The following is a 22,318-nucleotide window of genomic DNA, read 5'->3' as shown; positions in this document are numbered from 1 at the left end:
ACCCAGGTCACAGTTAGAGGAGAGGACGGTTTTTCCCCCAGTCCCAGGGGGTAGGAGTCTTGGTTACTGAAAGGTCTCAAAGGCTGCCATCACATTTGAGAAATGAGACTCTGGGGACCAGCCTGTCTCTGAAGGGTGTGGAGGCCCCTCCCCCACAATAGAGGGCTGCCTCAGGCTGCAAGGGCCTGGTGGGTCCTGGCCCACCCTGAAGGTGCAGGGACCCACCCAGGAATGGGGTGGGTTCAGCAGGAATGTGCACATCACTGCCTCGGGGCGGGGAGTGGCTTCACAGCTGACTAGGTTAGAAATGGAGGAGCTTTTCTGGTCCACTGGAACCACCATCTCACCCACAGTAAAAAGACAGGAGCTTTGCAGAGTACTGGGAGGACGATGCAGCCTAGTTTGTCTCCAGCAGGGGGCGCCAACTCCAGGATAATGGTATGGGTGAGGATGAACTTCTACCTCTTCACTTCTCCTCTCTGGCCACCTCCAACCAATGAGGACCCAGGAGTGAAGGGAGCTCAAGGACTTGGAATGGGAAGAACAGGGAAACTGGGCTTGTCCCTGGCCTCCTGCAGGTTCCCCTGCTCAGGAGAAGCTCTGAGTGACAGACTGAGGTTCTGCATTGGAGCAGGTAGCCTTTTTCACCCCTAGAAACGGGGCTGCACTTTACTGGGCCCAAGAAGCTGACCAAACTGGAGAAGGAGGGTTAGGTGCACGGACTCAGAAAGAGCAGGGGGGACAATGGAAACACAAATCTCTCTGCTTTCACACTGCCAAGTCCAAGCCATTCCAAACACCAGTTACAAGCTGATTGGGATGGAAGGAGGAAGGATGGAGTTCTGATGCAGGACTATTCGGGGAGCTGTCCTCTGTGCTGAGGTTTCGGTGCCCAGGCAGAAAACCTGCCCTTCACCCCACCAAGAGAACCCACCCACGTGGCCCTCGTCCATGCTGAGGTCACGGTTGCCCATCTACCTCCCCCCAACACTGTCCACCTTCTGTAGCCTGGGCTCCCCCACCAGGAAGATCCCACCTAGCAGCTGCCTCGGCCACACCCACAGGTAAGTGCACTCAGTCCACAGTCTGGTTTTGATGCAGTTTAATGAGCTACAGAGTGGGCAGGAGACCTGGAATGCTGCCTCCAACCCCAACCAATCGGCCTCTCCCTTTTACCTGTCAGGGGAGAGACAGATGCTGAAGGAGGGGACAGAAGCAGAAGGACCTCAGAGCAGGGGGTGGAGGGGGGCGCTAGGGGCAATGAAGAGCTACCTTTGGGGAAGGAGCAGGGAAGGTCCCCCATAGGCCCTTGAGGGACTGTCTTCATTGCATGTGGGCAGCATCCTTGTCCCTGCCCTGGGCTCAAGTAGATGAGTTGACATAGTGGTGGATCCACGACAAGAAGGATGTCACTCGAGCATAGACTCCAGGATAGTTGGGAAGGCCACAGCATGCTCCCCAGCTCACCACTCCAACCTGCAACCAGGTGCCCCTCCAGTTACACACCAAGGGGCCTCCAGAGTCACCCTGTGGGAAGAAGAGACAGATGTTCAACACTCAGGGTTCTTGTGAGCAGGAGCAATGGATGGAGGCCACCGTCGGGGCAGGGTTCTCACCTGGCAGGAGTCCCGGCCATTGCTCCCCGCACACAGCATGTCGTCCTTGATAATCCCATTGATTGGACGGTATTGCTGCCTGCAGATCTCATCTGCCACGATGGGGACCTCCACCTCCTGCAGGTGGTAAGGTGGGGGCAGCGGCTCTGTGAGAAGAAGCCAAGTGAGCCTGTGGTCCTGAAGGGGCAGGCAGTCCCAGTTCCTGGGTTCCAGGACCACACTCTGAGCCTCAGTGCCCCAGGGGACGCTGGGTGGGAGTTACCCAGGGCTTCCACTCCCCGGGGTCATTCCAGGTCAGTGGCTGATAATCTCTAGGCTGACACTGTGGGCACCAGGCTCCAAAAAGAAGCAGACAAATAGATTTTTGTTTGTTTGCTTTTTATAAGATTTTATTTATGTTTTTTTAGAGAGGGAAGGGAGGGAGAAAGAGAGGGAAAAAAACATCGATGTGAGAGAGAAACATCTATTAGTTGTCTTTCCCACACCAGCAACTGGGGACCTGAAGCACACCCCAGCCATGGGCCCTGACTGGGAATCCAACCAGTAACCTCTCGGTTCCCAGGCCGGCGCTCAGTCCACTGAGCCACACCAGCCAGGGCAGATTACTCTTTAACTCACAAATAATTATTTTTTAAAAGCCAGAGCAAGTGTTTTCCCCAAGAAATGCAGAGCAAGTTAGACACGGTGTCAGATTTGACTTTGTCCTTTTCATAATGAATCCGTGAGCAAGTCTGCCAAGCTCTTGCTCCCCTCATTTCCAAACCCCCCATTGGGACTGCAGGGGGAAGGGGAACTGAGGAAAGTGGGGGACCCACATGAGGGCACACTCGGGGCCTGGCACAGAATGAGAGCAGAGAGACGCCCGTGGCCTGGCCTGGCTCTTCCTCCTCTGGTGTCTGCCCCTCAGCAGAGTCCCCGGGAGCCGTCTGCCTTCTGTTCCCAGGAGAGGCCCCAGGAGGGTCCCAGCTAAGGCCTCATCTGCAAAGCTTGGCCATCACCCCACTGAGTCTGCCCCTGAGTCTCCTCCTCTCATTTCAACTCGTCATCCTGGTTCTTACCATTGACAGCAATGCGACCCCAGCCTGTCACCCAGCACCTCATGCCCAAGGGGACCGTGAGCAATGGAGGCGGGAGGGTGACCCAGTTGACCAGGTTAGACGGTGTCAGAGGGGCCTGCAGCTTGAGAAGCGCCACGTCGGCTCCACCCTGTGCCTGCTGTGTGAGGTTGTACTTGGGGTGACGGATGACCATAACCACTTGCATGTTGTTACTGTCTGAGAGTCTCACTTGTCCCACTTGGACCCTGAAGTGCTGAGGCACTGGGTATTTCCTGGGGGACAGAAGACCAGAAGCTTCTAAGAGGCTGCAGCAAAGCAGGAAGTGGGTCAGCCCCTTAGAGCCCAGGGTCCTCCCTCTGCGGTGGGCCAGGGAGCTCCAGGAAGCTGATCCCAGCAGGCAACCTGCAGCCCCCCGGCCCACAACTGCCCACAACACACGTCGAATGCCTCCCAACATTTTCTACCGCCCCTCAGGGGTGGCAGGTGGGAACTTACCCTGGAATGCAGTGGGCAGCGGTCAGCACCCACTGGGGGTGGATGAGGGAGCCCCCACAATTGAACTCCCACTTGTTATATGTCCAGTGAAAGATCCACAGGCTCACTTGCCATGGCCACCTCCCAGGGGGGGCATTGTGCCCTCCTACAATGCCCACCAGATCCGTGCCTGGGCTGGGGTCTGGGGAAGCAGAGGAGGAGCCATTAGGGACCCAGGCACCCCTGCCTGGAACTCAGCATGGCCCTCATACTCAGTTCCCCCAGGGCCATCCCCATGTGGGGACTGCCACCGAATCCGAAGGGTGGCCTCTGAGAGACCAGGGTCAGGAGTTTGGAGACAGGGCAGGCTTGGGGATCAGGACTCACCAGAGGACACAGGCATGCAGCCCCCCAAGCAGGGGAGGGTCAGGAAGAGCAGCCACAGAATCTGCAGGGAGATAGGAGAGTCAGAGTGAGGGGAGGCCTGGGGCAGGGCCCTGGGACTGGCAGGACAGAGGGCAGGGGGCTGAGCAGCAGCCTCACCATGCCAGGTCTCTCTGCATTCTGCTCCTGGGCCCCTCTGAGCCCCTTTATCCTCCCTGCCCAGGCACTGGGCAAGGGGAAAGCCCGCCCTCCCTGGGGGTGGGGTGTGGGAGGAGGCAAGACTTACCCCTTCAGTGGGAGCAGTGGTGGGCAACAGGCCATCTGTCAAACAAGAAACATTGAGTGTCTTCTCTGAGCCCATCAGAGAACTGGGTGCTGGAGACATATCAGTAGTGACATGAACAGTATGCACATGGAAATTTTTTTAAACATTTTTTGGTAAAGATTTTATTTATTTATTTTTAGAGAGGGAAGGGAGGGAGAAAGAGAGAGAGAGAAACATCAATGTGCGGTTGCTGGGGGCCATGGCCTGCAACCCAGGCATGTGCCCTGACTGGGAATCGAACTTGCGACACTTTGGTTCACAGCCCGCGCTCAAACCACTGAGCTATGCCAGCCAGGGTGGAAATTTTTTTTTAAAAAGATGAAACAAATAAAAGAGTCAAGGGCATGAATGGAATAGGGGGCTTTGCACCTGAGCCCAGAGCTAGGTGCTAGGAGACCCCGCACTTCCACTGCTCCCCTTCTCGTGAGGTGCACGTCCTCCTCGGAGAAGGACGGACTAGCTGGAGCCAGAGCCACCACTTGCCAGCAACACTGGGACTTGGCAGAAGTAAGGAGGACCCTTCCCTGGAGCCTTCGGAGGGCGTGGAGCCCAGCCAACACCTGAACGTTAGACTTCCGGCCTCCAACATGGACAGGACACGGTTCTGTGGTGAGAGGTCCCAGGCTGTGGTGTCTGCTCCCCCTGCCCAGGACACTGCCGCACACTTGTTCCACTGTCCTAGTCCATCGTGCACACGATCCAACTTTGTCAAAATGCACAGCGAAGAGAGAGAGAGGGGCCAGTGTGATGCTCTTTTCCTCACCTCTCTTCAGGTCCCAGAAGGAACGCTTCCTGCACCCCAGGGCCCCCAGGTGTCCCCCACAGTGCTGGCAGCACACCCCCCACGATGCTTCCTGTTTCCTGAACAGAGCAGCTCTGTTCCCCAAATCCAACCCCAGGCAGAGGCCAGCCACTCAGTCAAGAACAGACTTCTCTGGCCTTTGACATTATGAGACTCATTCTCCACCAACCATGGGACGGGGCCAGGGAACAGTTTGAGAGGAGGAGCAAGAGGAGGGGGTCCCCACACTCCTGTACCACTGCCCTGTACCAGTGAGCCAGGCAATGAGGTCATGTGGGGATGCTTTGCAACACGTGGGTGAGCTCAGGACTCTAGAACCCCATCATTCCCTCTTGGGGCCAGGGTTATTGTCATCCTCTCTGAGCTTGTGGCTACTCTGGGGGCACCGGGAGTCCTCAAGAAACACAATTATGATCCAACATGGCCAGGGGGCCCATCAGAGCAGGAGCCATGAGCTGCAGGAAAGGAGGGGCTGGGCCCACAGGCCCACAGGACAAACCCTGTAGGTGGTGAGGGCGGGGCTCCCTGTTCGTTACCCCACTGTTGGTCTGGACCAGACCCCAACCTTCACGTACCCTCCACTGTGGAAGTGGGTTCAGGGCTGGCTCCCCGGGCCAGGTGACAGGAAGACAAGCCACAGATGTGTCAGCAAGAAGCCACAGGTCCCAGACCCCAGCCAGACACTGGACCCAGCCTTCCTGTCCCCCAGCCCCAGGCTGGGTGATAAGCAGCTGGGCCGGTACAACCAGAGGACAGAGACAGCATATGAACCTTAGGAGCAGAGCTGCCGGAAGCAGAAGCAGGAGGTTCATGGGCCTTGGGGGAACATCTTGAGACAATCATTGGCAGATAATACAACCTTCTTCCCAGAAAAGCCAAAAGCCTTAACTGAAAAGTTTTTAAGATTAAGTTTCTCAAGTCGTCTAGATGAAGATAAATATTTTAAACACAAGTGAGGAGGGAAAGAAGAAGAAACTCATCTTTTCAAGCTCAGTAACAGGCAGTGAGGTGCCGTACCCGTGAAGACCCAGTACACAGAGCATCCGGACATTCCTACTGACCAGACCTGAGAACAGCCTTCACAGGGCTGTTTCAGAGACTGGGAAACCACAAAGCTTTCCCGAGAAGGAAAATATCATGAAATTAAATGTCATTTAAAGCGGTAGAAAAGAGACACTGTCATCAATATCAACTCTTTAATAATCCCAATAGAATATGCACTGCAGGCAAATCTGACTGTTTTCACACAGTTTTTGTTATCCTCACCTGACCAGGAATCAAACCCACAACCTTTTGGTTTAGGGAGCAACATTCCAACCAAATGAGCCACACTGGCCAGGGCTGATTGAGTTAACGAACATTAAAAGTGATGCCCAAGTTTGCCTGGAGAAAAATACAGGGGAGGATGTCCCAGGAGCCGCGAGGCAGAGCATGGGGCCAATCACGCAGCTGGCATGAAGAAGTTGTGAAAGTGGAGACCAGGCGGCCTTCCAGTACAGCAGAGTGGGCTGGACTGTGGGAGCGGGGGTGGGGCGGGGTGGGCGGAGGGAGCAAAGGGGGAACATGGGGACAACTGCAGTAGAATAACAGTAATAAAAAAAAAAAGAAAAGAAGCCACAAATTAGACAAACAGCAAAGAGTAGAAATTTGGGGATAAAGGTTTTATTATTAACTGACCTGTAATGCTAACAAAAACAAAGATCTTTATGTTCACGTAAAAAGAGAGAGAGAACCCCAGTCATGTTTGAGCTGTTAATAAAAGCAGTTGTTCTTGTTTGTCAGAAAAGTATATTTCGTTACGGTGGTGATTTTGGGCATGAACTACCCCAAAACCCAGTGATTTCTTCTTTTTTTAAGTGTATTTTATTGATTATGCTATCACAGTTGTCTCATCTTTTCTGCCCTTTATTTCCCTCTGCCCTGCACCCCCCTCCCACCCCCATTCCCCTCCCCCCTTAGTTCATGTCCATGGGTCGTACATACAAGTTTTTTGGCTTCTCCATTTCCCACACTGTTCTTAAGCCCCTCTGTCTATTTTGTACTTAACAATTTATGCTTCTTACTCACTGTACCTTTTCCCCATTCTCCCCTCTCCTCTTCCCCTCTGATAACCCTCCATGTGATCTCCATTTCTGTGATTCTGTTCCTGTTCTAGTTGTTTGCTTAGTTTGTTTTTGTTTTTGTTTTTGTTGTGTTTCAGGTTCAGTTAATAGTTTTCAGTTTGTTGTCATTTTACTGTTCATAGTTCTGATCTTCTTTTTCCTAGATAAGTCCCTTTAACATTTCATATAGTAAGGGCTTGGTGATGATGAACTCCTTTGACTTGACCTTATCTGGGAAACACTTTATCGCCCTTTCATTCAAAATGACAGCTTTGCTGGATATAGTAACCTTGGGTGTAGGTCCTTGCCTTTCGTGACTTTGAATACTTGTTTCCAGTCCCTTCTTGCCTGTAAGGTCTCTTTTGAGATATCATCTGACAGTCTGATGGGAACTCCTTTGTAAGTAGCTGTCTCCTTTTCTCTTGCTGCTTTTAAGATTTTCTCCTTATCTCTCATCTTTGCTAATGTAATTATGATGTGCTTTGGTGTGTGCTTCCTTGGGTCCAGCTTCTTTGGGACTCTCTGAGCTTCCTGGACTTCCTGGAAGTCTATTCCTTTGCTAGATTGGGGAAGTTCTTCTTCATTATGTTTTCAAATAAGTTTTCAATTTATTGCTCTTCCTTTTCTCCTTCAGACACCCCTGTCATTTGGTTGTTGAAACCTTTAAAGTTGTCCCCGAAGTTCCTAAGCTTCTCCACAATGTTTTGCATTCTTGTTTGTTCATTCTATCTTAGTTGAATGTTTCTTTATTCCTTCTGCTCCAAACTGTTGATTTGATTCCCGGTTTCTTTCCCTTCACTGTTGGTTCCCTATGCATTTTCCTTTATTTCACTTTGCATAGCCCTCACTTTTTCCTCTATTTTGTCACCATACTGAACAATTTCTGTGAGCATGCAGATTACCAGTGTTTTGAACTGTGCATGTGATAGGTGGGCTACCTCCTCAATGCTTAGTTCTTTTTCTGGAGTTTTGATCTGTTCTTTCATTTGGGCCATATTTCTTTGTCTCAGCACATCTGTTACACTATAAGGGGTAAAGGTTAGGTATTCACCAGTGTGGGGCAACCCCCATTGCTGTGTGGTGATACTGTATGTGGGGAGGGGTCTGAGAGGGAACAATGCTACTTGCTCCACTCTCCACCCACTTTCAGTCAGTTCCCCCACTTCCCACAAGCAAAGTGGGCCCTTCTGCTGCTGGTTCCGCTAGTGGGTGGGCATGTGTACACTCTAGGACCCTGTGGGTCTCTCCAGTGAACTCTCCTGTGAGGCTGGGAGTTTCTCCTGCTGCCTCACCCCCCACAGGTTTTTACAGTCACAGGTTTTGAGGCTTTATTTCCCTGCTTGGAACCCTGGGTTGTGTGGTGTGTCTCACTTCTGAGCTGTTCCCCCCAGTTTTTCCTCACAGAAATGTGGGATCACAAGGTGCCATGTGGCCCACTGGGTCCTCCAGCCACCACCTTGCCACATGTCTCCTCTGCCCTGGGTGCCAGTCTCTGCCCCTCCTCCCAGTCTGGGTGAATGTTTCTTCTTTAAGTCCTTGGTTGTTGGACTTGCATACAGTTCGATTTTCTGGCAAATCTGATTATTTTTTGTTTTTAAATTTGTTGTTGTCCTTCTTTTGGTTGTGCAAGTAGGCAAAGTGTGTCTACCTACGCCTCCATCAGGCCAGAAGTCTGCCTGATTTCTTCTTAAATATGAAGAAAACAGCTGGGGCTGATCAGGGAAGCATTAAATTGGAAAGTCAGAAAGCAAAGTAAAAACAAGTAAGAAAAAAAAGTTATTCAAAGTTATTCAACTAACAGCCCTGGCTGGTGTGGCTCAGTGGATCAATGGCCGGCCTGCAAACCAAAGGGTCACTGGTTCAATTCCCACTCACAGCACATGCCTGGGTTGTACTCCAGGCCTCCATGTTTGAGAGGCAACCACACATTGATGTTTCTCTGACTGTCTTTCTCCCTCCCTTCCCCTCTGTCTGAAAATAAATAAATAAAAAACACAAAAACAGGAATGCATTATGCTAAGTGAAATAAGCCAGGTGGTTAGGGACAAATACCATATGATCTCACCTTTAACTGAAACATAATCAACAAAAGAAAAAAGACAAACAAAATATAACCAGAGACATTGAAATTAAGAACAATCTAACAATAGCCAGGGGGAGGGAGAGTGGACAATGGGGGGAAGGGTTTTTGGGAACTACTATAAAGGACTGATGGACAAAACCAAGACGAAGGGTGGAAGGAAGGGAGGGAGGTCAGTTTGGAGGAGGTGGGTGGTGGGATGGGGAGAAAATACAGAAACCTGTAATTGAACAACAATAAAAAATAAATTAAATTAAATTTAAAAATACAAAGCTATTCAAGTAACAATGAAGAAAAATGGAAGATGTTTGAGTAAATTTTCAGAGAGATGGGAGAAGATTCTGCATTTATGAAACAAGGATTACATAATTACATACTGTTCTTCTAATATCATATATCAACTAAATGACAACCAAGTGCCCTTGGACACTAAAAATATAATAAATTAAATATTCAACAGAATAGTTGAAAAGTGAACTCAGGAAAACATCTTAAAGATGAAATAGAAGGACAAAAAAAATGGCTATTCCTGGATTCTTAACAACCAGAACAACAAAAGAGACTAACTATCTGTCACGTTTTTGGGTGTTTGTCTGGCCTCGTGAGACGAAAGTATTCCCTAATGCTGTTACAGATAAAACACAAGCTTGTCCCTCACCCACTGGGAGGAAAATGTGGCAAGAATGTGTTGGGTACCAGGTTATTGGAGAGCCCTTGTCCCTCATGTAGCCCAGACACTGCTACCTCTGTAGGCTCTTGTCAGGGAAGGACAACAGTGGGATCATTGGGAGAAGCAGCAGCAGGCTGGGGAGGAAGCAAAAGGAAGAGTTAAACATGTGCAGGAGCTTGGTGCCTATGAGGCAGCCCTGCCTGGAGAGCTGGGTGTACACGGAACCCAGGGGGTTGTCATGGGGCCTTTGGCAGCAGCAGGGGAGGCACTGCATCCAATGGGGTTTTAGCCCCAGGTTCCGAAAGGGACTGAAGACAGATACAATCTGAGTAAAGAGACTTTGGGACCATAAGCCACTAAAGAGACAAAGCTTATCTCCCTGGCAAGGGCGCTGCCTCTGCCCTCTATCACGTCACTCTGCTTGGCCCTCAGCAGATGACCGGTTAGCCAATAATGGGTAAGATTCCTGAAAGGATGGATGACCTAAGACAGGCACAGTTATGAAGGGGCCCTCAGGGAAGGACCCAGGGGACTATAGCAAAAGGGGGTGGTGGACCCTCGTCCCTTGGCTTTGACAAAGCCTGAGTCCTCATTGTTCCTGCAAAAAGTCTCCTAATCTGTCGGCTGCCTTACTTCCTCTGCTTGACTTAAGCCTGAAACAAGGACACAGGGCAGTGCAGCCCTGGGCAGGACCAGGCATGTTCCCTAAGGCAATCAGGCCTAAGAAAGAATGCATAAAATCCTGTGCAACCTGCTTTGCTAAGAATGTCCTCAGTTTTCTGATAAGGGTCCAAGTATGAAATGAGTTTGTTCCCCATAGTTTTATAGCCCTTTAGCTAACTAACCCTGACTCAGAATAAGCCCTCACAGTTCTTTGTAGTGTTATCTATTGTTTGATCCTGACTTTCCGACAATGACTGATGAGCTTTACCTGTATTCCTGTGCATACTGAACCCAATAAAAGCCCATTGAGGAGCAGGCTGCTGGCCCTTCTACTTTGAGAGATCAGCCACCTTTCCTTCTCAAGTCGATCATGTCTTGGGAGACTTATTCTCATCCCTGGTAGATGCTGGCAGGCGCGGGGTCGTGAGCAGAACCCCCACACACCCTGAAGCTAGTGTATTAACCTGGCCCTGGGAAACTCAAACTGGTACCCACTGGTGCGTTCTCCTGGACCCATGGGGGAGGGTCTTGCCCAGGCCTTGCTTACACAACCTGCCACAGCTGGTACATGGCCATCTACTGTTCAAGTAACTAACCCTGGGAAACTTACCAGGGCAGATGCCTTCATTACTTCCATCTGGCAGATTCACATCCTACTCTCACAGCCAGCATTCCAGGCTCGGGGGGCATCAGCAGAATAAAGGCGTGGCATGGGAGACCATGGAGATCCCTGAACAAGCCACTGCTCTTACACCGGGTCGAGCAGGTCCCACATTCTGCCCACTGTGCTGATTTGCCTCTATGGGGCCTGCTACACATTTGTCTCCTCACTTCAGTTCAGGAGACCAGCTTTGCAAGGGGGGCTGATGGAGGAGCTCTCCAGCCCAATGTTCTGGACTGTTGGGTGTGTTCAGAGATGACTCTTTCTGCTACTGCTGGGTTGCCTTGGAAAACGATCCCAGTCAAACTTACAGGACGATCTTAACATGGTTTGGAAAGTTGTCTTGGGACCAGCAATCAGCATCATATACACTGATACTGTTACACATGAGTCTGTTACTCCTTTGCTCTGTCACACGGTTGCTGCAGAGGATGGGTACAATGTCTCACCCATCCTCCTCCCTCCCCAGGACACACACAGAAGATGTAAGGCAGATGGTACTGAGAGGAGAAGGCAGGCACCCGAGTTGGGATGGAGAGTGGGGTGTGTGAGAACATGGGCCCCTCCCCAAGCTCCAGCTCCCCTCCCACTCTGTGGGAACAGGATGATGGCCACCTGAAGACCTTGGGAGCCTGGCCAGCTCCTGGGTCAAGAAAAAGCCAAACAAAAACTGTTCTCAGACCTGAGCCCGGATCACAAACAGCTTGATGGGACCTCACACAGCCTGTGGGCTAGCATGACCTCAACAGGCAATGCCCTGAGGTTGCTCAGACCTGCACTCTTTGCATGACAGCTCCCAGGGGAGAAGGGGAGAGAGTGCCAGCCCCTCCTTCAGCAAAGTCCCCAGTGTCTCCCAGCCCCTGTCCCTGTGCAGGTGCCCAACACACTGTAGCCCCTCAGGGGGTGTCACCCCTGGCCCAGACCCTGGTGTCCACAGAGGGCTCCCCACTGTCTGAGCACTGACCCCAGACGAGGGACAACTGCACCGTTCCCCAGCTTCTCACCAGGCACTTCCCCCAAAGCACCAGCTGTCCTGGGAGCCCTGTGACAGCAGGGCCACAGCTCAGGTTCACCCTTGAACCCTGGGATAATAGAGGATGGGACGGGGTACAGAGTGACTCAGTTTTCACCCCCAAATGTGAGCAGACAACGGCCCCATCGAGGTCACCCGTCCCACAGGACCGGCCACCAGAGTGGGGGTGGAGGCAGAGAGCAGAGCAGCAGACCCTCCCCAGCCCCAGCCCCAGCTCCAGGTCTTCTCCTTAAACTTGATCAGATGTTGTGCACATTGCCAGTGACAGAAAGTCACAGGAATGTAATGTGCAGCCCAGGAAATATAACTGACCATATTACAGTGACTCCGGGTGGTGTCAGATGGCTGCTGGGCTTATGAGGGGGGGGACTTGGTAAATTACGTAAATGTCTAATGTCCATGCCGTAGACCTGAAACCAACATAATATTGTACGTTAGCTGTGACTGAAACATTTTAAATGTTTAAAAAAATTATAAATGTGATCAAATGACTAGTAAAACCTGGAAATCGTTCTTATTCTTTTCTTTTTAGAGAGGGGAAGGGAGGGGAAAAGAGAGGGAGAGAAACATCGCTGTGGGAGGGAAGCATCGCTCAGTTGCCTCTCAAACGCCCGTGACCAGGGACCGAACCCACAGCCCAGGCTCGGGCCCTGACCGGGGGTAGACCCGGCACCTGTCACTTTGGGGGACGACGTCCGCACCAGGCAGGGCTGAAACTGGAGATTGAAACCTCTCTCACTGACCGGAACGGAAAGCCAGAGTCACTCAGTGGAAACAGGACACAGGATAGTTGGAGCACAGGAACAGCGCGCTGGTGCGGGGACCCCTGAAGGCCCGGCTGCAAGAGGGTGCGGCAGGGCGGCGCCCGCGCCCCCGCAGCAGAAGGGGGCTCGCCGGGCTCGGGTGGAGGACTAAAGGGGTCACACCCGTCAGCTGGCTGGGAGCACATTTCCTCTGTCTGACGCGGCCTGTGCCTGCAAGCCCCGTCCCCAAGGCAGGATCTCCCACTCGGAGAAGAATAAACAGGTAATATACTTTGGAGTGGACAGATCGGAAGAAATGAAAGGATAACGGAGTGCACTGGGTGAGGTTTGCGTCTCAGCTAAAATCTAGAAACCAGTAACGAGATCCTTCCAGGTGACTGGCTATCCCTGCCGCGGGGTAGGGGGTCTACAGCCCACAGGGACTCCCGCCATCCACACAGCGGGGCTCAGATCCCACCCAGGCCCCAGGGCCGGAGGGTGACAGGGGTCAGGCTGGGACACAGGACACCCAGGGCCCAAAGGTCCCAAAGGCGTGTGGTGAGAGACCCCAACCACGACTTCTGCTGCTTTTCTTTCTCCGTTTCCCAGTTGCGCACGCCCCCAACTGTGAGGCTGCTTTCAGAATCAGGCGGTGCGTGATCCTTCCCCACGTCGGTCCTTGGGTCCGAGGGGCTTGGGGAGACCCCGATGAGGGCACTGCTATTGCCGTGCTGCCTGGTTGCCCTGCGGTCTTCATGCCGGTACCCCCTCCCCCAGCGATGCCGGCAGACCCCGCTCAAGCCAAAGGCAGCAGCAATGACCGTGAATGGCCAGCATTGCCTCAGACGGGGCGGTGCCTGTCCCTGGGGGGACCCAGGCAAGAGCTTTCCCACCCAGAAGGAGACCTTGCAGGAGGTCGACCTGGTGACGGTTGTTCCCAGGGGGCTTTCCCAAGGTCACGCCCACCAGCATTCTGTGAGCCCCCCCAGCCACCCCACCCGAACTTCGAGTGTTTGAGCCTCCCAGTTTCTGCCAGTCTGCTGTCCAGATAAGGGGGTGTCGGTGTGGATACCCTGTGCTTCTCTCACCAGGTGTGTTTTCACCTGAGAAAAAATGAAGCTCCAGCTGCAGGGAGGAGCTGGTTGCCTCCTGGGAAGAAGTGAGAGGTTGGGAGACAGGGCACCCTGACAGCTGGCTGCTGGTCCAGAGGGCTGGGCAGGGAGTGCGTGCCTTTGCCCACTTCCTGGAGGGGCTGGGCCTCCACAGCACCTGAGTGTGCGGCCTTTTAAACAAGATGCTCTTCTATGGCTGACAGCCTGGAACTTTCCCTGAGAAGAGCATCCCTGGGGCCTGACAGGGTCAGATGGGACCAGCTGGGGGGCCTCCAGGAGGGAGGTGTAGTGTGACGGTGGGTACGTGTCATCGTGCATGTCTCACAGCCACAGGCCCACAAGGAGGGATCCTGAGGTGAGCTGGGGGGTTCAGCCACCACAGTCGTGTCCCTGTCGGGTCATCAGCCGCTTACACACTCACCGCACTAATGAGCCTCGTTCACGGAAGGGGACTGTGTGCATGGCAGCTGGGCTTTGTACACAATTGTCTATGAACCTAAGCATGCTCTAAAACATAAAATCTACTTTAATGTTTTTCATTTATGAGGACAGAAGAGGTCTGAGATGGGCCCACGACAAGGAGGGAGCTGAGGGAGGAGGCAGGTGGTGGGGAGGTGGGAGGTGGGGAGGTGGAGCGCGGCGGGCACCCAGCAGACCTGCAGTGGAGGCGCAGACGCCCCCAGGGGAGCAGCCAGTGTGCAGCGTCTGGGGAGACTCAGTGCTTCGTGTCAGATTGCTGGGAAGGGCCCTCGCAGGGACAGAGTGGCAGGGCGACCCTCGCTAGCCCACCCACAGGGGCCGTGTGAGAGAGAAGTGGACTCTGTTGCATGGCGGAGCTGCAGGACACCCCTGGCGAGCAGGTTGCAGGGCGAAGGGCAGGAAGGGGAGGATGGTCTGGTATCTGTGAGGACACCTTCCAAGTTTCAGGGACACATCCATGGGCTATGACGGTTTCCTGCGGTTGTGGGAAGACCAGGGTCGAGAGGATGGTCTGGACCCCAACCTCCACTGACTGGACAGCCAGGGTCCAGCCTGCAGGACGCTCCGTGTCTTTGGCAGAGACACACAGGCATGTGCAGGGAGGGATGCTATGTATCGCTGGGGGAGCCAGGCTGACCAGCAGGGAGGGGGAGGGGCTATCAGGTCTCTTGCTGGACCCTTGTCCATCCCACACCCGACCCATGCCAGGCCCCTGGACATGTGTCCCTCTGACTCCTGCATCAGGGACACCCTGGGCACCAGCCACAGACACAGCTCTGGCCGCCTGCAGCAGAAGGCATCTCAGCAAAGGCTGCCGGGTGCCCTTTCCCCTTGCTGGTATCCAGGTTCCTGTAGACTCCCGGCTCCCCCTCCCACACACAGAGGGTGGGAACCCTGTCCCTGCAAAGTCCCGTCCACCAGGGCCCTGGCCGGGGGTTCCGTTGGTTGGAGTTACTGGGATAAAGCAAGCTGATGTTGGAGAACACGGGTGAAGGAATTCTAAAGATGACAGTCAGAAAGGGAAAATATAAGACACGGGAGGGCAGGTCAGGGAAACACAGAGGAATGGGGACTCCAGGGTCTGAAGGGGACTCAGTGTGTTGATTCCTGGAACTGCCAAAGCTGGGAGATGAGAGTGACAGGAACGGAGTTCTTTCCCCTCCTCTGTCAGTACGGGGGTAGGGGCCCCGCCCCTGCCTCCTCTGTCTCCGCACTCCCGGTGCCTCCCCGTCCCCTCTGAGTCTCCCATAAAAACACACGCGGCTGCTGCAGGGCCCCCCACCCCCACAACCCAGGAGAAGCTCCTGGTCTCAGGCTCCGGAATCACACCACCTGCCACCCAGTGTCCCAGCTGCCGGTTCCCGAGATGAGGACACAGATGGGCCTCAGGGGGCCGCCTTCAAGGTGGGGCGAGCACAAGCACAGCGTCCAGTCTGAAAAGTCACGTAGCCACACTCCGTGAGGTTGGGTGCACCTGGCCCCAACATTTGCCCCCGTGGGAGAATGAGCCAGAGAAGGTTCTCACACGAAGAATAAGATCATGGGTCATCAAAAGAGAGGGCACCCAAGCAAAAAGGAAGCAACAACTTAGAAGTTCGCTCAGTGGCACAGCCAGACCCGGAAGGCATCATGCTGAGTGAGGGGAGGGATCCCCTGAACTAGAGACCCCTCCTTGAGGAGGATGAGAGCAGACACTGGGGGCAGGGCCAGAGCCAGCAGGGAGCCAGAGGGGGTGGGGGTTGGGGGCCAGAGGGAAAGACCTTCTGCCCCAGCCCTTGTTGCAGCAGAGTTCCAGCAGGGGGCGCAGCAAAGAAAAGTGGAAGACCTGGGCAGATTTAGCACCACCTGGTAATAGAAACTCGAACTGCTGAAACCCAGCAAGAGCACTCTTGGTCGTTTTCTATGGGTCTCCATCCACCTCCCCTGAGCAGGCAGGGCTGACCCAGGAAAAGACTCATCTTCTCGGCCAATGGTCCTTCTGTCTGTCCACCAGTGCTCCTTTCCCCTCTTCTGGACAGCCCAGCAGACTGCCCCAGCTCCCCACTGCCTTCCCCAAATGGAAGGGGTGCCCTAATACCCACACCCCAACCCCTGGCCCTCGGGGTGGAAGGAATGCTGGGATGCCAGAGGCCGAGCTGTGCAGATGTGACCAGCAGCGTCATTCACTACTTCAGGAGTTGGCAAGGACCATGGGTGCACAAGAGAAACTTTCTTTTATAATCGCTATCAAGTTCCTGGTCTGACTAGGACAACTCAGTGCAGACACTTTCAGTTACCCAGTGCCGGCTGGCTCATGCATTCACTCATCCCACAAATACTCACTGAGCAACCAGCACCCACCAAGCACTGCTCTAGGCATTGGGAATACGCAATGAGCAGACAGACTAGTGTTTGCACGTGTGAATAGTCTAGGGCAGGAGACAGAAACCTGAATGGGACTGACAAGAGGGCACAGCAGGAACAGGCTTCTTTTTTTTTTTTTTTAATTTTCCAACTCTTTTTTTTAAACCGTTTTTTTTAAGTTTTTATTTATTTATTTTTAGAGAGAGAAGGGAGGGAGAGAGAGAGAGAGAGAGAGAGAGAGAGAGAAACATCAATGTGTGGTCGCTGGGGGTTATGGCCTGCAACCCAGGAATGTACCCTGGCTGGGAATCGAACCTGCGACACTTCGGTTCGCAGCCCGCGCTCAATCCACTGAGCTACGCCAGCCAGGGCCCAGGAACAGGCTTCTTAACTTCCGTTACTAGTGTCTCCAAAATACTGTGGGCATTTTACACTCCAAAAATGCCCATGCCCAGAGATCACATGCATCACACACACACACACACACACACACACACTCCTGCACACAAATGTGAGCAGTTTCTGTAGTTGCTAAAGTAGGTCTTTAGCAGAGGAACAAAGCAGGTCACACAGAAAGGCTCGAGTTTAACAGTTGTCTGTCAGTGGCCTCCCTAGGAGTCCAGGCAGGACAGTCCACCCCTACCTGCACAGCTGCCAGGTATTATTCAGTGACCTGTTCCACCAGCTACCAAGCCTTGGCCTACCCCTCCTCCAAGGGGCACCTGTGCACGGATGCGCCCCCGTGTGGCCATGGGAATTAACTACAGGCCCCTCTCCTGAAGCATCTCAGGAGGAAAGGTCCCTGAGAACCTGAGGTCAGAGGGTGGAGCAGCATGAGTGGGCATGGTGCAGACGAGGTCAGAGCAGGTAGTCAGAGGGCACAAGAGGTCAGGGCACAGAAGTCAGGGCCCCATTGTCCTGGTCGGAAGCCTGTCCCCAGTGCCCAATATGACCGTCCCACCTGCAGGCAGGGCTCCAGGCTCAGGCCCCCACTGCCCTCAGAGGGGTCCCCCCCTGGCTCAGCGCTGATCCAGCCCAGGAGAAGCTGCAAGTTCTTCCTCCAGGCCCCTTGCTGGCCATTTCCCCCAAAGCACAAGCAGTCCTGGGAGCCCTTCCAGGTCAAAACTGCATCTGGTTCATCCCTGGGTCCCTGGGGCATGGGGAGAGGGGAGCTGGCATGCAGTGGGCACTGAGTTGCACTCCCAGTGTGGACAGAAAACTGCCCGAGTGAGGACAGCAGGTCCACGGGGCGCAGGGACCAGGGGAGGGCAGCCAGCAGGGGATGTGGCTTCTGCAGGGTCCTCACCCACAGCACTCACACCCTCCCTCAGTACTGACTAAAGGGCTTTTATTCATGTTCATTCAGATGTTTAATTAAGACCTGGAATTAAAATAAAAACTCTAAAGCCCTACCAAAGTTGACGGACAGGGTCTCTTGCCGTAAAGAGAAACGAAACAGGAACACTGCAACAGTGGGGACGAAACGTGCTGCCAGATTCGGACTGTGTTTGGCCACTGGTCAGGGGTGACTGAGGAGTTAGGGACCCATTCCCGGCCCAGAGAAGAGAAGAGAGAGCACTGAGCTCCCGATTTTCCCAGAGGGAGCTCTCCTTCCACCCTGAAGCCCTTGTGGTGGGAAAGGCTAAGTAAAGGCCCTGGAAACGCCATCCTCCCCTCCAGGATGAGAGACAAGGACATCCTCTGCGGAATCACAAGGATGGCGCCACTGAGACTTCTCAGGTATGGGGGCCCCAGGTCCTGTCGTAGCCTCTGGATTCCCCAGTGCAGCCCCTGCAAACACCCTGTGGACTCTGGTGCATGTTGTTACCACCAACAGTGGACGCAGTGCTGGCATCTTTGCTAGGACAGATCAGCACAGCCTCGGGCTCTGGGAAGGTGACTCCTGATCTGGTGACTGTGTTCTTTCCAATTCCCATCAAACAAGAGGATGGAAGCAGGTCACCCAGGAGGGACACCAGTAGGCACCACAGTCTTGCCCAGGATAACCTAGCCTCCCAGCAGAGCGTCCCACTGGTCCCCCATCAGAGAACACCACAGTCATTTGACTGTAGGAGCCAGCCTCAGAAGACGCCCAGCTGCTGTGGGTGTGGCTCATTGATGAAGGTTTTCAGGTGCGGTGCTTGGGTGAGGTGGAGACATCCCTTAAAAGGTAAAGGACAATTTCTATGTTGCACTTCCTGCTAACAAAAAAGAGGCAGAGTGTTTAGTGGCGCATTGGCTTTAGGACAGAGTGTGCACACCAGGGGACAGTATTCCAATCCAGTCATCCAGTGAAAACCTGCTTCTGGTCTGCGGATTCTGGATGGAGCCCAGAACAAGAGGGCATCTGCAGCAGAATAAGGCTCGTTCAGTAGCCCTGGTGCCCAGGCTGCCTGACTGGGCAGCCTGTGCAGAGCAGGGCCTTCCCAGAGCCTTCCAGCAGTTGGGGAGAGCTGGCACTGGGTGTGTGTGTCCCAGGGCTTGTGGCCTTCCCAGACCCCTGAGCACTCAGCACACGGGGTCTCAGAGGCTGGTGCACAGGCTCCACTTCCTCCTGCTTCAGACCCCACACCAGCTGGGCAGAGCCCCTCCTGCATCCCAGCCACAGACAGCAGCTGTCACAGAGCAGGCATGCTCCCTGCTCCAGTTCCTCCCACCTTGCTGTGGGAGGCTGTTCCTTCCTTTGAGGCCTTGATAGCAAAATGTCTGGGCTCCCAGACCTCTGAGCCCTCCCAAGTAGGGACCCTCCTTTCTGAGAACCCTATGCCATCCATCCATTCATTCATTCATTCTTTCAACATGCCTATCCTAAGGTTCTTGCTGCATGCTGAGCAGTGACTAAATACTCCCCCTGCCCCAGGGCTGCTAGTCCCCAGTTCTGCAGTTGCTTAATGGATCTTCCCAGCCCCTGTGCGTACTGACTCCCACTCCTCCCCTGGGCAGGTACCCTCTCCCCAGCTGTCAGCCCTCTGCCCAGACTGAGCAGTGGGCCTCTCTGGCTCTCCTCAGGTCAGGCCACCAGAGGGCGCCATTTAAAGAGCAGCCTCCCTGGTAGGTGGTCTCTGGGCAGAAGTGAAACCACAGCTGACAGTGGGACAGAGGTGTGTGTTCTGAGGCCTCAGGCACGCCTGGATGGTCTCTTACAGGGCTCAGGCCACCATAATAAATGCCACAGGCTGGAACATGCTCTGCAAGTCCAAGACCAGGGTGCCAGCCTGGTCCCATTTCAGTGAAGGTGTCTTCCTGGCTGGCAGACAACCACCTTCCTGTGGTGTGCTCACCTGGCAGACAGTGAGAGAGATTTCTCTCCTCCTCTTCTTATCAGGCTGCCAGTCCTAGTGGGTCAGGGCCCATCCTCATGACCTCGTTTCACCTCAGTCACCTCCTCAAGCCCCATCACCACACACAGTCCCACAGGAGACTCGGGCTTGGGGGAATGGATTCAGGGGTAATTCAGTCCAGAGGGAAAAGTGTGGGGCCCATGCCCCTGACCATGCACCCTGGATGATTCTGGATCTGGGCACTCCTCTCCGCCTGGGCAGGATGCTGCCTCTCAAGGGGAAGCAGGGCTAAAATCTGAGGCCCCCCTGAACCTGGGTGGGAGGGTGCAACCCAGTGGCCATCCCCCTTGCTGGCTGTGCCCCCCAAACTCTTCTGCTCACACAGCCGCCCCACGAGACTGGCACAGAAGACCGCGCCACGGCCTATACAGACCCAGAAACTCAACAGACATGGGCACCCCACGTGGCATGCCCCCCAGGCCCTGCCCAGTCTCCCCAGGCCTGCAGTCTAGGCCTCCCGCAGGACAGGCCTCAGTGCGCCCCTCTGGGCATCCCTGGTCTCAGCCCCTCTTCTGGGAGTCGTTCACTGCTGCTCTTCTCCAGACAACCAGCTTCTCTGCTTTGGGTGTCTTTCTAAGTGGTTTTTGTGAGTGCTTCATTTATGAAGGTGACTTACCTCTGGGGTCATTCTTACTGATATTTTTTCTCTCTCCCCATTTTGAAAAAAAAGGTGGTTTTTTCAATGCATTGTATGCACTGTCCTCATTAGCATGTAAACATAGTCAAATTGCTGGGATTAAAAACAAAACGTCCTAACTGGCTCCCTTCAGGGGTGTCTTCCCTGCTCCTGGTTCTCCCAGCAGCCAGTTCTGGCCCACCAGCTGAGTTCACAGCCTCTCTCCCACCCCCTCAGCCCCGCCCTCGCCCCTGTGCACCACAGAGGCTCTGCTACACTCACCAGCCAAGGGCACCAAAGCTCGGCTCCCCTCACAATCCTTGTGAGCCAGTAACCTGCCACCCTGGCTCACCCAGAACTGATGGGTTTCTCAGAGGAGAGATTTCAGGGCATTATTATTATTACTGTAAAACACAAAATTTGCCATTGTAACCATTTTGAAAGTGAACAGTTCAGTGGCATTCAGTACATTCCTAATGCTGTACAACCACCACCTCTGTCTACTTCCAGAACATTTTCATGCCCCAGAAACCCTGCCCGTGTAGCCCTCACTCCCCACTCCCTCCCCCTGCCCGTAGCAACCACTGATCTGCCTCCCATCTCCATGGACCTGCCTGTCCTTTACACTGCACGGGAGTGGACTCGCACATTACAGGGACTCTCCCCATCAGCACGTTCTCCAGGTCACTCTGTGCTGCGGCCTGTGTCAGGGACGCCTCCCTTCATGGCCGACTACTAGTCAGTTGTGTGGATGGACCATCATTCGTTAATTGTGTGTCTGCTGAAGGGCCTGTGGATTGTGCTCACTTTGTGGCTGTGAATGGCAACCCCATGAATATTTATTAACATGTTCTAGCAAGTTACCTATGGCCAAGATGGAGGCCTAAGTAGATACACCTTGCCTCCTCGCACAACCAAAAAGACGACATATTTAAGAGCAAAAACAACCAGAACTGCCAAAAAATCAAACTGTACGAAAGTCTGACAACCAAGCAATTAATGAAGAAACATTAATCCAGACTGGTAGGAGGAATGTAGATGGACAGCCACTGTGGAGAGGATCCGTGGCAATGCAGTGCTAACAGAGCAGGCAGTCCCACATTTGGGTGGGGATAAACTGGGAGGAACAACTGGGGAGTGAGAGACCAAACAACCCAGGGTTCCAGCTCGGGGAAATAAAGCCTCAAAACCTCTGACTGGAAAAACCTGTGGGGGTTATGGAGGCAGGAGAAATTCCCAGTCTCACAGGACAATGCATTGGAGAGACCCACAGGGTCCTAGAGTGTACACATGCCCACCAACCCGGGAATCAGCACCAGAAGGACCCACTTTGCTTGTAGGTAGCAGAGGAACCAACTGAAAGTGGATGGGGAGCACAGCAGGCGGCGTTGTTCCCTCTCGGACTCCTCCCCACATTCAGCACCACAACACAGCCAAGTGGGATGACCCACCCTGCCCAGTACCTAAGGCTCTGCCCCTTACAACATAACAGCTGTGCCAAGACAAAGAAATGTGGCACAAATAAAAGAACAGATCAAAATTCCAGAAAAAGAACTAAGCGACGAGGAGATAGCCAACCTATCAGATGCACAGTTCGAAACACTGGTAATCAGGAGGCTCACAACCCTGGTTGAATATGGTTACAACGTAGAGGTAAAAATGAAGGCTATGAAAAGTGAAATAAAGAAAAATATACAGGGAACCAACTGTGAAGGGAAGAAAACCAGAATTCAAATCAACAATTTGGAGCAGAAGGAAGAAAGAAAGAAATATTGAACCAGAACAGAATGAAGAAACAAGAATTCAAAATAATGA

The 22,318-nt window shown here is 53.5% G+C and overlaps 1 protein-coding gene across 1 annotated transcript; it reads right to left on the bottom strand.

The window, feature by feature from the left end:
- Window positions 1–1,185: 1,185 nt before the first annotated feature.
- Window positions 1,186–17,381, bottom strand: LOC114508675 (mastin-like). Its single transcript, XM_036020092.1, has 5 exons — window positions 17,357–17,381; window positions 3,170–3,350; window positions 2,675–2,946; window positions 1,617–1,762; window positions 1,186–1,527 (listed from the first exon to the last, which is right to left on the bottom strand). The coding sequence occupies exons 1-5, from the start codon at window positions 17,379–17,381 to the stop codon at window positions 1,363–1,365; spliced, it is 789 nt and encodes a 262-aa protein (XP_035875985.1). The 3' UTR covers window positions 1,186–1,362.
- Between the last annotated feature and the right edge of the window lie 4,937 nt (window positions 17,382–22,318).

This window comes from Phyllostomus discolor, chromosome 3 (genome assembly GCF_004126475.2).
Source record: "Phyllostomus discolor isolate MPI-MPIP mPhyDis1 chromosome 3, mPhyDis1.pri.v3, whole genome shotgun sequence".
Taxonomy (NCBI): domain Eukaryota; kingdom Metazoa; phylum Chordata; class Mammalia; order Chiroptera; family Phyllostomidae; genus Phyllostomus; species Phyllostomus discolor.
Note: the sequence above shows the minus strand (reverse complement) of the source record. Positions and strands in the feature narration are given on the sequence as shown.

What these genes read in the sequence shown, in the direction of transcription:
- LOC114508675 (XM_036020092.1), bottom strand. Translation starts at nt 17,381, where the DNA reads ATGCTGCTCCACCCTCTGACCTCAG. An exon ending in GCTCCACCCTCTGACCTCAG is followed by an intron (nt 3,351 to 17,356) that starts GTTCTCAGGGAC and finishes CTGCTTCCCCAG; the next exon opens with ACCCCAGCCCAGGCACGGAT. An exon ending in GCTGCCCACTGCATTCCAGG is followed by an intron (nt 2,947 to 3,169) that starts GTAAGTTCCCAC and finishes TCTGTCCCCCAG; the next exon opens with GAAATACCCAGTGCCTCAGC.